At 42.5% G+C, this 15641-nt stretch overlaps 1 protein-coding gene across 11 annotated transcripts in view; it reads left to right on the top strand.

The window, feature by feature from the left end:
* Positions 1 to 15641, top strand: part of COL13A1 (collagen type XIII alpha 1 chain) — a 184874-nt gene that overhangs the window by 156315 nt on the left and 12918 nt on the right. For 9 of the 11 annotated variants that reach the window (XM_053304228.1, XM_053304224.1, XM_053304230.1 and 6 more), the window contains 2 exons: positions 810 to 845; positions 11292 to 11378. In XM_053304228.1, coding sequence (XP_053160203.1) covers positions 810 to 845; positions 11292 to 11378 — 123 coding nt within the window. Of the gene's footprint in view, positions 1 to 809; positions 846 to 11291; positions 11379 to 12780; positions 12859 to 15641 lie in introns of all 11 variants that reach the window. The other 2 variants (XM_053304226.1, XM_053304231.1) reach the window with 1 other exon arrangement.

The following is a 15641-nucleotide window of genomic DNA, read 5'->3' on the forward strand; positions in this document are numbered from 1 at the left end:
GGTGTGCAAGTTCATCTACCCACTCAGTCATGAAGCTCACCAGGTGGCTTTGGGTAGTAAGTCTCTAAGGCTGTTCACACAAGCAAAATCTCTGGCAGCTAGGAAGGGCGGGGAGGAAGGCAGGAATATACCTACCTTCCCCCACACAAACACGGCGATCCTCTCTCTGCACCACTTGGCCATGCACACGATCACCGCGGCAGCAAGCAGCATGGTGTTCTTGAGGAGCGCAGTGCATTGGGGGTTTTCCCCACAGCCAGGCGCTCTGGTTGCCCAGCTCAGTGTCTGCTCATTCTGCAGGCAGCCCAAGCAGACACATGATTGGAGACTGGGGTGGAAGGGCACACTTTTGGTAATAGACCAGGGGAAATCCTTGGGCTACCTGACAGGGCAGCGTCAGGATCGGGCACAATCCCGGTGCTCCACATGAGCAGCCCTGGGGCTGTGCAAGCCTGGATAAGGCTGCTCGTGTCAACAATCTCATTATCTGTCTCACAGTAATCTCACATTATCTGTCTCACAAATCCCACTCAGAGATTCTGTGATGAAAGCCAGGACATAAATGCAATGAATTACACAATGTTAAGTTCAGCAACAAACCAAACTAAGATTTGTTTAATTTTTATTTATCTATTTATTTATTGGCTATTTAAAAGGTTAGCTTTTAGTTTAGGGGGAGTTGTTTTTTTAGGCAATGTTGTATGTTCTCCTCATTAGTTTAATATATGCTGATAGAAAATAAGAAATTCTGGGTATCGAGGAATGATTTTAAATGGATATTCTTTTAAGCTTTCATTAATATATTATAGGGTTTACAAGGCTCACCGGGTGAAAAAGGAAGCCGGGTAAGTCTTAAATAAAGCCTCTTTACCTACTGCTGTGTTTAAGAAATGGTGGAATGATTAGGTTTTTTTTATTAGATAGAAAAAATAAGAAGAAATCCTACCTCTAAACAAATCATAACTAAAGTACTTACACTGTACAAAGGAAATTTTATAATCAGTGGCCAACATCCAGAGGAACAAAGCCCTGGTTCAGCGAATGCTCAACACAGGCTATGGGGGAGGGGCATTTTTCATCAATCTCCCCTTTCCTCTGAAGCCTACTGTAACTCCCAAAAATATGTCCCTGAGGGCTGCATAGCCTTCAGGGACATATTGTGGGGGGAGGCACAGTGGCTTTAGAAAGAAAAGACAAAAATTGACAAAAATTACCCCTCCCTTGTATCATATGCTACACATTCACTGCACCAGTGGTTTTTTTAGTCTGAATGTTGGCCAAAGGACTTCAGTATATATATAAAAAAAATATTATTCCATTAAAGTTTAGGTGGCTTTGCAGAAAACACATTTTCAAAATAATATTTCCAGCCTATTTGCCTAGTGAGAATCAGCAGTGAATGAAGTGAAAGACCAATAAACATGGATTTTTGAAAGATTCAATTCCTCATAGTTAGTGTAAGGTTCTACAATCTGGATGCATGAATTCAATTAACCAGCAGTAACTAAACTAATGATGCTCAAAACACTGCAAATTTGCAGAAGCCATTTGATAAATGCTAGGAAAGATCAACTATCATATTGCAACAAAATATGTTCTAAAGTTTCAAGGCTCACAGATATATACCAAGATCCTGGGAGAACAAGTTATTAAATATAAATGAAAGAACCTGTTGAGCATCCATGGGTCCTGATCTAGAAAGGCCCAAGTGCACAGGACTTGCCATAGCTGACATGTGAAAACTGCGCACTCAGAAACATTTGAATTGCTTCCTGGGCTTCAACTTGCTATTGTGTATGCTTAATAGACTCTTGGGGAGGTGGCAAAGTTATAAACTGCTGGCACTTCTTTCCCAATTACACTTATTTTTCATGGTAAGGAAACCATGTGTGCATTGTTGGCTAGATTGCACACTTCAGACTGCAAGTGGCAGGGTTGAATGTCCCATCCCAAGCCTTCTTAGAAACTGAAATAATAAAATAAATAACAAAATGCCAGTTTTGAAAATTCAAAACTAGTATTTTCTTACCATTTCCAGGTCACTTTTCCAAAGTGGCTTACAAATACTAAAAGCAATATTATACAAGTTTCAAATGATAAAACATAGTGGGTTGTATCCAAAGAAAGTTAGTCGTGACTAAGCCCTGCTGAGATTAATGAGACTTAAGATGGTCTCTTTTAACTTGTCTCATTGATTTCAGGCGTACTTAACTGTGACTAACTTTACTTGGATATAGTTTTGTTTGTTTTGTTTGTTCAGTTTATATACTGCCCTTCCTAAAGTGGCTCAGGGTGGCTTACATTAAAATAAAAAACACATAATAAAACAATTAAAATAAAAAACATTGACATCTGATTAAATGTAAAACTAGATATCATTAAAAGCCAGGCTAAAACAATGGGTCTTTAAGGCTCTCCTGGAGATCTCCAAGGAAGATAATCCTCATATCCACAGGGAGCGGGTTCCACAACCCAAGGGCAACAACTGAGAATGCCCTATTGAACTGGTGGCACCCAAAGATGGACCCCTCCTGATTATCTTAATGAGTGGTGGGGATCTTGTAGAGAAGGGCGTTCTCTCAGGTAACCCAGACCTAAGCCATTCAGGGCTTTAGAGGTATCAACCAGCACTTTGTACCTTGACCAGAAACATATTGTCAGCCAGTGAAAATGTTTAAGAACAGGCATAATGTGGTCTCTCTGGGATACCACAGAGGCCAATCTGGCTGCTGCATTTTGAATTTACTGAAGTTTCTGAACTACGTACAAAGGTAACTCTACAGAGAGTGCATTGTAGTAGTCCAACCTGGAGGTTACTAGCTGATGTACCACTGTTTTCAGGTAATTCTCCTCAAGAAACAGGTGGAGTTGTCAAATCAGTCGCAGTTGGTAAAAAGCACTCCTGGTCACAGCCTCAACCTAAGGCACCAGGGTGAGACCTGAGTCCAAGAGCATTCCCAACCTGAAAACCTGTTCTTTCTGAGGGAGTGTGACCTCATCCAGAACAGAAAGTTCTATCCCATTTTGCAGATTACGACCCCCAACAATGATCACCTCCATCTTGCATGGATTCAGCTTCAGTTTATTATCCCTCATCCAGCCCATTACTGCCTCTAAGCAGGCATTTAAGGCTCATTCACATGACAGCCATTAGAGTAGGAGGAGCAGCCGACCAGAGTGGGAGAGCTCCCAATCGACGGCTATGTGCACCCAAACATCAAGGTAGGAGGCAGGGAGCATGATCATGTACGAGGTGGGAGCTAGATAGAACAGGCACACCCTACCCAGATTCCATCCCCAGCATTTTACCGGGGGCAGACCAAAAGCTGTCCAACCCAGCTCCCACCTTGCATATGATCACACTCCCCATCCCCTACCTTGATGTTTGGGTGCACATAACTGCTGATCAGGAGCACACACAGCTCTCCTATGCTGGCCAGGTGCTCCTCCTACACTAATGGCAGTCATGTCAATGAGCCTCATCATTTACAATAATGCTGCATAAGAGAACATCATGATTTCACAAATTTCCCCACTAATGTGGTTTCTCTTAAGAGAATACTATGTTCATATTTGGATCATCTAAAGTGTGCTTCACAGTACTTCTGTTTGAACCATACAAAGATGAATATTTATATTCCACTTTTCAACAAACGTTTCCAAAGTGGTTTGCATAGAAATACAGACAGACAGACAATGGCTCCCTGTCCCCAAAGGGCTCACAATCTAAAAAAAGAAACATAAGATAGACACGTCTTATGTCTATAGCAACAGCCACTGGACGGATACTGTGCTGGGGATGGATAGGGCCAGCTGCTCTCCCCCTGTGAAATAAAGAGAATCACCACTTTTAAAAGGTACCTCTTTGCTCCCCATCCTTTCCCCATGCTACTGCTCTCCAAACATTGTGGCAAATTTCTTCAGCACTCCATAAGGCTGTTCTCACAAACAGCCTAACCCAGGCTAGGGACATCCAGCCTGGGCTGGGCTGCTTGTGTGGAGTACTGGAATCACCCCCAATCTTGGCACTCCCACCCAGCCTAACCCTACTTGGAACCCCGGAAGGCTCCCTTAACCCTTCTGCCAGGATTGTTTGTTTGCTCAGCCCGAGTTTGCTTGCAGCCCGAGCAGACACAGAGATGGGCACCTAGAGTGACCATTTGACAGGGGAATCCCCCAATGCACCATACTCATTGTGCGGTTCATTGGGGGATTCCCAGAGGGGATGGCCTCCAGAAAGCTGTGTGGCTCCTGAGAACGCTGCTTGTGTGTGCAGCTGAGCCACATGGCAAGGAGTTGGTGAGGAGGGCACGGAAATGATCTGGGGGGAAGGTACGTTCAGCACAGCCTCCCCCCCCCCCAGCCTCTGGCCAGGTGAATAAGCTCAATATCTTCTCTTTCAAAGTTATTGCAGTTGATGACTATATTTATTTATTTTTATTTCAACATATTTCTGGACCACCCGAAACTCACGTCTCTGGGTGGTTTACAACAAGGAAACAAACAAAAAGCTAAAAACTAGTTAAAATAAATGACAACAGAAAACTTAAAACAGTAGTTAAAACAAAATAAATGATATAGTAAAAGTTAAAATATTACAATAATTTAGATTTTAAAACAACATTTCAAAATGATGTTAAAACTATTAAAACAATATTTAATTAAAAGCCTGGGTGAACAAATGCATCTTGACTGCCCTTTTAAAAGTTTTCAGAGATGGGGAGGCTCTTATTTCAGCAGAGAGCACATTCCAAAACTTTGGGGCAGCAGTGGAGAAGGCCCGTCCCCAACTATAGGAGTAGTACAATAGAGATGTGCAAACCAGTTCAAGTCTGTCCAGCATCGAACTTCAAGCCTGTCCAACATCGAGAGCTTACCCTCAAGCCGAACCAAACTCGGTTTGGCTCAAACCTGATCCAAACACCCCCAGCATGTCCCAGGGTTCTAAGGAGAAAAATTAACACCTCACCACCTCCACGGGGCACTGTCATGGCCACGGGATGGCGATTCCCCCTCCCCTCAATTTGGGCTGTTTTTGTCCATGTTTGGCCCATTTTGGGCCTCTTCATGCAGTCAGTGGTCATTTCGGAAGCCGCTGCACATGCACACTGACCATCTGTGTGGCATGGGTCATGAACCGACCAAGCAGATTGCCAGTGCACATGTGTGGTGGCCTCCAAAATGGGCACCACCAACATGAAGAGGCCCAGAATGGGCCAAACACAAACTAAAATGGCCTGAACCAGGCCGATTGGAGACTGAGGTGGAAGCCAGCAGGGAGAGGGGGGATCACTGGAGACCCCCCCCCCGCTACAGCCACGGCAGTGCCCCTTGTAGGCAGTGAGTTGTTAAAAAGATTTTTTTTGTTAGAACACCCGGACCAGCCCGAATTCAAGCCAAATCAGGGGTATATTCGGGGGCAAAGCTGATCATGCCCGGTTCTGTTCAAGTCTGGTTTGGACTCGATTCGAACCAGGCATATGTTTCATGCACACCCCTGTAGTACCACTGATCAGTTGTAGGGGTATGCAACAATTTGACTTAAACCAGCCCAGTTTGGTACTTTACAAGCACCAGGGGACCCCTATGGGGTTTTAAAGGGGGGGCCAGGGTGTTACTTTACCCACCCCAATGGCACCATGGCTCCTCGTAGTGGTTGCAGGCCAGCTCCCCTAAGTCCTGCAGGCACTCCCTCTATCATCTCAGGGGGCGGTGGTGGGGGAGAGAACAATCTCATTTCCTGGTGTGTATGTTCTCTCATGAAGAAACTGGTGTACATTAGCAATATTTTTCCAAGAAGGTAGGAGCCTGCAAACCACCTCATTATTGCCAACAGCAATATTGGCTAGCAGCAATACAAAGTTATTAAAATCTCTGATAAATCTTGAAATAAAGTTGTGATATTATGCCTGCTGAAGTAATGAGAGTTTAAGGCTTGCTCTGATACGATGAGTGCTAGCTCTCAGTTTTATCACTGCTCCAAGGATGACATAATATACTTAATCATTCCACCTTTTGGTTTTGCTCCATAACTTCCTCTTGATAACCATAAAAGCTTATATAGCATTCAGATTACTCCACAAGTTGTTCGCTAACAAGATCTGGATATTTTTTCAGTTGGTTTTACATTTGGGCAGAGAATTTAGAGAATTTACAACAAGAAAAACAGATAGTCCCAGAAAGACAGTAAGAGAGTAATTTAAAACAATGAGATCCACAATGCCATTCAGAAGTATTTTATACTGAATGGCAACTAATATTTTGAAACAAGAAATCAGAAAAATCTGAGTTAGTGAGCAACTGCTGCACCCAGCATTTCAGACCAAATCCTGGAAAAATATGTGTTTAGCCATTAACCAAGTAGGGGTTTGGGGGTGGGGGGTCCTTTTAATGCATCAGTAGCAGGTAATTTATTGGGACTGTTTTGTTTGTTTGTTTGTTTTTGCATGGTTGATTATTACTTGGGAGATTTTTTTGAGTCATGGATGCATTATGGTGCTCTAGATGTAATGCATAGTCCATAAAAGCACCTAACATTTTGAACAGCCTGTTTTATTTAACTTCCAGCATGATTTGGCAATGAAATGCTCTCTGCAGTCTTTGCTGTTACAAACTGAATGTGATAGCCAAACAACCCAACACAGGTTGTGCTGAATCCTTAGAAGTATATGGAGAAGGTGAAGGACCAGTTTAAAGCTCAGTAGAAGCTAATAGGAGGGGACTATGGGCACGCGCACACACACACACACACGCACACACACACAAACTCCCAAGGTGTTTTTTTCTTAGCAAGGTTATATCTCATCCCAGAGCACCCCCTTCATGGCCGAGAAAATCAGTAGTGAAGGAACAGTGCAGGACAAAATGTGAGCAGGGATAGAGTTGAGTATGCTTTCTAATACACACACACACACACACACACACACACACACACACACACACACACACTATATGTATCTTTCTCACACACATGTTTTGTAGATGGCAAATCTACCTGACACACAGGTCTCCCAGTGCCCCATCTAATTTGGTTTTATTTTCTACTGAAAAGATTCCTTGGTTCTTCTGTCACTGCAGAAGATATAGGCCGCCTCCAGACATCATGCCAAAACGGAGATGCTCAACACTGGTTCACCCCCTGTGATTTCTGAATTATCAGAACTGGAGTTCCCGGACCCAACCAGGGTTCTGATTTTGCCCCCAAACCTGGGAATGAACCCTCAGTTTGTAGTGAGTTCCACTCACCCAACTGAGGGTCTGTTCCCGCCTCCATTACCTCTGGATTTGGGATTTCACCCCAAACCAGAGATAAGGGAGGAAACTCCTCCTGCAGGCTGCCAGCCCATTAACTGGTGTGGGCTGTCCTTCCAGGGCCAGAGGAAGCCCACACAACCAGTCCAGCCTTCTTTGCTGACAATCACAATTAGATTGTGATTGTCTGGGAGCACACAGGTCGGGGATAGAGGCAAACCCCATGGTTTGTCGTTGTGTCTGAAAGGGGCCAATGAGCAGTAGTCAAGGAAATCAGTTATATGGTAACTGATTGCTGATGAGAGCGGCATGTTCATTTGGGCAAACCAACTGAAAAAGTACATTAAGGTGTAACTTGCTGTTTTAATTGCTATTTTTTTCTTCTCCTGTCTGTGTGTGTGTTTGCGCGTGTGTGTGTGTTCCTTGCCTCCACAGGTCTACCTTTGTCCCCTTTATCCCTTCCTGCTCTTCTGCCTTTTCTCCTGGGTCCTTTCTCCTCTTCCTGCCGCAACCCAGTCTGCATTTTCTCCTGGATTATCCTTCCTCTATGCCAGCGTTTGATTCTGGGTGACCTCTCCTCTCCCATCCATTTCTCCTGCCAGCTTAATTTTGTCAAAAAACCCATTTATTTCCCTTTTTTAAAAAAGCCTACTTTGCCTGGTTTTTATGTTGTCTACTTGCGCCACCTAATCCTTATACCAATTACTAAATGAAATTCCCTCTCCAGAAATCCCACTTACATTTTACTCCTGAAAGCATCTATCGAAATGTATATAGCTGACTTCTCTAAATGAATTCGGAAAGATTTAGTATCTTTGTTTTCTTGTTGAATATTGGTCCTTGCCTTAATATTGGTTTTATTCAGTATGTAGGATTACTTTAGTGGGGCATTCAGGGTGGCTTTTCACCTTTGTATGAGAGGATAACATGAGGCTGATGGTCTCTATTTCTATCCCTTTTACGATCTATTTTAAGAACCCCAGTAGGGCAAATCAGCTCACTCTTGCTTTGCCAATGTTATCTCTCCTATTAAATAAAACCATATCAGGATCTAGCTGATGTATCAGTTAAAACAGATGATTTTAAGTGGGGTTCCCGCCCCAAATAATTCAATATTGAAACTAGCTTGTATGGTGTTTTTTTCAGGGAAATAAACAAAATTTAAAAGGGAGATTTATAGTATAATTTATGAAGAATGTATTTACAATTCCCTTAGAAAGAATAGGTTACGAAAACTAAAAGAGCAAAACATTAAGCATATCTGTGGTTTGTTCTAACTACATTCTGCCCATGCCATGGGATAAGATCCAAAATCATCCTGTGACAGCAAAGCTCTGTGATAATCCTATGAATGCTGATCCTCTAGAACTTGCACTGTCGTTCATTAAGATTTCACACAATCAGCGGAGAAATTGTGGTTTTCACACGACATTGTTAAAACCAGCTGTCAGAGAATAAACACACTTGGATTATTCCAAGTGTGTGGACGTACAGCTACTGAAAAAGATGAATCCTCTCGCTCATTCTGTCAAGGGTCAAACTACATGTTACGTTAGTTGCATGAAAAATAGCAGTCGGTCATTTTTCTTTGCTCACGTGCTCTTTGTCTTTGCTGTTGTTATATTCACCCTTGCACAGATTTTCAGATTCCTTTCAAATTTTGTAATCACACATATCTTGTGGTTACCCAGAGGCTGACACATCTGTCCTTGCAGCCTCAGCATTTGTAAACGAGCATTTCTTTTTTTTCCATCACAGCCAACTACTGACCAGTTGCTGCAGAGATGCAGCAGCCCCTGAGAGATTTAGGACCTGTTCGTGGGGAGGCAGTCTTCCCTACTCTGTGCTTGCACAGAAATACCTCCCCCCCCACCTCTCCCACTCAGGATCAGAGTGCAGGTGTTGCTCGCTTACTAAAAAAGTGGACAAGTCTTCTGTCAGAAAGGGAGAAGTATGCTCCTGTAAGCAGCCATGGCTTCCTCTTGCTTGTTCAGTTTGCGGGCGAGTAGATTGAGCTTTTGAGGGGGGAAGGGCAGGAGACTGGAAGCAGCAATAGCTTCTCTTTGCAACAATCTCTTGCCCAGTCCTCCCTGCTCTGTTGCCTAGAGAGGGAGAGACAGACAGGGTGACTGAACAATCCTGTGAAGACCGCAGGAGCAGCCACATCCTGCCCTTGCTCACTGGGCTCCCCCCACCTCACCCCTAGATGGTGCTGGTGCACTCAGAGCAGAGCACAGGCAAACAAGAGAAGATTGCCGTGGCTGCTCTGTCCTGGGAGGAGAAGCAGCTGTCTCCTCTTGCTCTCTCACCCTCTTAGAATAATGTGGCAGGGAGGTAGGGTTGCCAACATTTCATTGCCAGAATGAGGGGAACAAGTTTGTCGGTGCTTGGGGGGCGGGTGCTGGGCGATGTATGCAGTGGTAATCAAGAGCCTGAATATCATTGATGTATATGTAACTGAATTATAGGCTATTGAATAAATGAGGGACAAATGCTGTCCCTATAGGGACCAACATTTCATCCCTGAAATGAGGGACATCCTGCATAATGAGGGGCAGTTGGCAACCCTACAGGGAGGACTGGGTAAGTGTTGGTTGCAAGAAGAAGCCATCATTGGTTCTGATCAAAAAGAGAGAGGAGAGCTCAGGTGAATGACTGAGAGGATGAGGCAACAACTCCATGGACTTGCAGCTGTATCTACCCACCTGCATACCCGTGCTCTCCCTCTGCATGCCATGGTGATGGGGATTGGGTCCAACAGACCCAATCTGCCTTCCTCCCCGCTCCCCGTTACAGACAGACAGGGCAAGCAAGACAAGGGGATGTCCAGGTTGCAGTCTCAACAATTCTGCTGGACCAAAAGCAATACACATGTGACTATTCAGTCAAACTGAACACACATGGGAGGAAATAGATCATGCAGTGGAGTACTGAGCAGAAGAGAAACACATGCCTTGACAGGCAGATGGTTATGCACCCATGGTGAGAGTGCACATTTTCATGCAACTAACATTGCATTTAGGTTGACCTCAGTTATTGTCCTCTGCTGCATAGGACCAGAGTTCTCTGAGCTCAGTCAGAATTACTTCTGAGCAAATGTGAGCAGTAATAAATATTTGGGGGGGGGGCTGTTTGAGAAACAAACCCAATAAATTACATTGAAATTTGCAGGGGCAGGGGCAGCTTTCTTATAGCAGCATGTGTTTTTCCTTTTGTAAAAAAAACAACACCCCACGCTATTGTGGGTGGCGGCAGCAGCACTTGGAGCACTGCTGCTCTTCCTGATCCCTGCCAGCTGCCCAGGTCCTCCCCCCCCCCAAATGCATGGGAGAATGATGCTTCATAACATCATTCCCTGGTGATTTCTGGGGAAGACAACTGCTGGGAAAAGCAGCAACACTATTGTGTTGTTGGTGGTGTTGTTATTCACCATTTTTATTGAAAAGCACTGTGTGATTTATTGCTGCTGCAGTTATTGCTCCTGCCCACAGAAGTATGGCGTTTTCTTCTAGAAAAGAAAAGATACAGTCCACTGCCACTCATTTTGGCAACCCAGCCCCACCTCAAACATTTTGATGTAATTTTGTGAGGTGCCCCATGAAACAATTGCAGAGTCTCCTCCCATTCTTGCTGCCTGAAAAAGTGACAACAAAAATTTGTGTTATTTTTGGCATTGGCACTAGTGAGGAGCTAATGTTCCCAATACCAAATCCTAAAACATGTTAGGATTGCTGGTGATAATTTAATTAACAAAGGCATGAAAGCAGAATCTTTTTATTTTATCCTTCTAATTTCAGAGTTTAATAATGACTAAAAGTACATAAACGTTTAAATTTATAATGCAAGAAAATCCAGGCAAAAATATATTCCAGAAAAAAATTAAATGCATTTAAGATTTTTCTTGAATAAATTTCAAGAAGCCTTTAAAGCCTTTAAGTTATTCTTTTTTATATTATTGTAAGTTGTTTTCGTTTCTGACATTGACTTGAAATGGATGATCCTAAACCTTCTTTATATTTTTAATAAACTATTATTTACAGGGGGAAAGGGGCAAGAAAGGCTCTAGAGGGCCTAAAGGGGATAAGGGAGACCAAGGAGCACCTGGATTAGATGCACCCTGTCCATTGGTATGTTGTGTGTTTTACAAAACATATTGTTTTAAGTTAAGCCACTGAGGAAGAAAGAAGGACAAACAGCAGGAACACCACTGCATTACAGTAACTGATTGGAGTGCAAAACAAAACAAGGCTCTGTCTCGCTGAAGCCAAAAAAACGTTAGAGAAAGTCCTATGAGCAACTGGACTATGGAAGAGTGGAGCACTGATTATAGGTCTAATTGACAAGGCAATGGTTTAAAACTTCAACTCTCAATTACAGCTTCTTCCTTAGACTAAAGGGCAATTCATGCATGCACGCACATCACTTGATTTCTCGTCACTTGGTTTTTCACAGGTGACTTGCTGCTGAATGTCTGAACTGTCACTAATAAAATGGATTGGTCTGAAGTGTTATGAGACCGTATAGAAATTCCATCCATGAGATCTAATCTGCAGCGGCACATTTGCACAAGTCATCACTGTATATTGACATCATCAAGTGAACGTACATGAGTGAACAAGCTCTATCTAACAATGGAATCTAAAGTTCCTTCTTTTCTCCCCTCAGTGGTAGTCAAATGATGTGTTCCAGAAGAGACCAGCTGGCAGCTGGTAATGATGCGGGGTCCCCAGTGTATGATACCCAGTCAAAAACAAACTGATCTGGCACAAAGCGGGTGGGAGGGGATTCGTGGCATGGAACCTCTTTACAACTACAAACAGGAATTACTCCAATTCTGCTTTGATTTTTTAAATACTTTAAAGAATCATTTGAAATGTACAACAGGATTTTTTTAAAGAGAATTCCCTACCTTCCATGTCCCAGTAGAAGATCTGTTTTAGAAAATATATTTGGCCTGTCTTTAAAACTGACTTTTTAATACTTTACCTGTATTGTGTTCACTTTATGTTTACACATGGTCAGAGAGCAAGCTAGAATGGTGGGGTTTTTTTTAGAAATCATATCAAATCAGTCAATATATATATAGTAATTATATTTTTAAAATCCCAGTAAAATTATTTCAAAATGTTCAAAGAAACCAAAGTACTCTTGACAATTTCCATTATTTCCTAATTTTTTAGCCTGTTCTATAGCAAAGCTATCAACCCTGCTGCCACAAACCTGCACCCAGGTTATTTTTGCTGCAAATAAAGGCAACCTAAGATGTCTTTTCAAAAAATTAGGATATTCTTCCGTGTCTCTAGAGTTTTCTACCTTTCTGGAGTTTTCTAATTGTCTCAAATTAAAAGAATTGTTTTCTGAATATTCCAGATTGAAGAAAAAGAAGCAATATTTGCTATTGCGCAAATATGCTGGGTATCTAACCTGTGTGCCCTTGGATACATCACTGTTGTACTGAATCTCTCCACCCATAAAATGGAGATGATCTGCTCTAACTAAAGTAATTCTAGTGGTTGATTTTATGAACAGGGACTCCGAGGTTTTAAAGGCGAGAAGGGTGAGCCGGGGTTGCCAGGGCTGGACGGGCTGGATGCCCCTTGCCCATTGGTATGGTGTTACCTTCCCTTTCCTGCATGTTACAGATTGCTCCCCCTTATCTCCCTTGTATTTCAAGACCTTTTTGTATCACCTCTTTCCTTAAAATGCTTGATGAACAGTATGACCCATAACAAACTTTGTGAGTCACTAGTCCCATCTTCCTGCTATATATGAGGCTGATCCAAAATATGCTGGATTTTAAAACTTGAAGGTGCTTGCTCATGACTGCTTTAGTTCTTCTGTAACCTCTCCTTTGTAATACCTCTTGCACTGATACTTGAAATATCTTAATGCACATAAACAAGGCCTGGTTCACACATGCACACTGTGGAAAGATAACCAATTGAAAGTACAACTACATGAACAGCTCTCTATAAGATTATGGCAATTTCCATGATTCAGTCTTGCCTTTCACCATATGATTTCACCTACCCTGCCTTCTGTCCCACCTGTAACACACCTGTTTCCACATCCAGATTCTTTGCATCATGACCAAAAACTATGCATAGTTCTTTTTCCTGATTCTGAAATCTGACATTTGTTCAGCACTTTAAATACAGCCAGAATTAAGAATATATGCAAAACATTGATGTTTCGCTATGCAAAGTAAATGTAAAACCTATTAAGGTCAAGGTTATTTGCACAGCATTGATTTTCACATGCATCTTAATTGTGCTGCATTAAAATAGAGAAAATAGCTAAGGGAACCTAAATTCTACATTAAAAGGTTCAAATCATATGCTGGACTCAGAAGAAGTTATTCAGATCTATAAAAATATGTGCAAATTTACTGATTTTTGTATCTTCATAATTTTGCACATTTTATTTGGATTTTGCTTTTATTTTTTATATACCATACACGTATGTACCCCATTTAACACCAAAGCCTTTTGCAAACAGTAAGGCTGTCCACACAACCTTGCTGGGGAGCTTGGTGGGGAGGCAGGCTTCTCCCTGCCTCCCCACACATGATCTCCCTTCCCCTTACAGCTCTGCCACTCGTGCAACACATGAGTGGCACCATGACATGTGGAAGAACCTGAGGAGGAAGGAGTGCGGTGCCCTGGGGATTCCCCTGCTGCTGCCGAGTGCTCTTGCCACCTGGCTTTGTGGACACTTGGGCTGTAAGCAGCCTGAGCGTTCACATAACCAGGGGGTGGGGTAGAAAGGTGCCCTTCTACCTCAGTATTAGCCCCGTTTAAAAATCCTGGGCTACCCTGATGAAAGCACCAGGATCAGGACCAAGACCAGCACGCCACATGAGTAGTGCTACCCAGGTAGGGCTGCTCATGTGAACTACCTCAAGAAATATGATCCAGAGGAAGTTAAGCATATCTAACTTAAATATTAATGTTGATCCTGAGAGTTTTAAGATAGTGTTCTACATGTTAGTTTCTGCCACATTCTACACAGAATTTCATTGTTACTGCATGTACCTGAATCTAAGATGAGGTTTTTCCCCTAGTACATTCCTGTTAAATATGGGGGTATCGTCTTAGATTCAGAGTCCTCTTTCTTTTGGGTAAATACAGGTGCTGCATAACCTGTATTTGACCTCTATCTTTTCAGTCATTGCCATACATTCAGAGTTGCCTCCTAATCAAGTAAATACAGTATTATTGCCAAATTGTATACAAATTTCAGTGTTATACTGAGAATACTCTCTCTCTCTCTCTCTCTCTCTCTCTCTCTCTCAAACACACACACACACACACACACACACACACACACACACACACACACAATGCTCACAAACAAGCCTGCATTATTAAACTAATATGGCTTCTGAATCAAGCATGCAAAAAGCTTCCTTTGGCCTGTCACCCTGCTGCTATGTTTTCTTGACTACGCTGTGCGCATGTATGGAGTTTATGCTTTCCAAAGGTTGCCTCCTTACTAATGAGTATGCTGCCTCCTTCCAGCCTCTGCCAACAAACATACTATTGTGACCATGTCCTTCTGCAGATCCCTCAACTGTAACTCCCGTTCCAATCACACTTTCCCTAACTGTGGATTTTTCATGCAATGCATTATGCAATTCATTCCTGCCAATGGGATCATTGTACCAATGGGAACATCTCCACTTCCTGTTAATGCATCCTCAGGTGTTAAATTCTATAGCTGCATATACCAGTGGGAAGATGTGCTAGCAGGAGAGTTGGCATTAACAAAAATGGATATAGAAAGCTCTGTGGTTATATCAGTGCCAAATAACTGCTAATTCACCACACCATGCTGCTATACCATACTTAAAAGCAGACATCATCAAAATATGGTATTTCTCATGTGGAATCTTTACATTGCTCCATTCAGAAATAAGTAAACGTATTAATTGCCCTGTGAGCAGACTTGAATAGATCTGATCAGTCTAAGAGTGCCTCCCAAATACAAATACAGATCATGTTTAAAACTATATACACATGAATGGCTCAGAGGTCATCCAATGAGAAGCCTGAATAAACAGGTATACAGCTTGCAGAGATTCAGGAATACTCAAGGGACACAAACAAACCTGCTCCCCTGGGGTTATCACAGACAGGTGAGTGCAGCCTTGCTGAGGGAAGTAGTTCTACTTGTGTACAAATTGTGTGTGCTTATTTTGTTAATAATACGAAGGGTACACTGCAGTAACTGAGAAATGAGAGCACACACAATCTGCAAAGAACTAAATAAAAATTGTGTTTAAATGCAAATAGGAAAGCATTACTTTGTTCTTTTGTAATATATTTATTAATTATCCAAATAGGTATAGAACACTTAACTCTATCAAAAAACCATGGCAGGCCATTTCA

The sequence above is a fragment of the Hemicordylus capensis genome, chromosome 3 (genome assembly GCF_027244095.1).
Source record: "Hemicordylus capensis ecotype Gifberg chromosome 3, rHemCap1.1.pri, whole genome shotgun sequence".
NCBI classification, from domain to species: Eukaryota; Metazoa; Chordata; class Lepidosauria; order Squamata; family Cordylidae; genus Hemicordylus; species Hemicordylus capensis.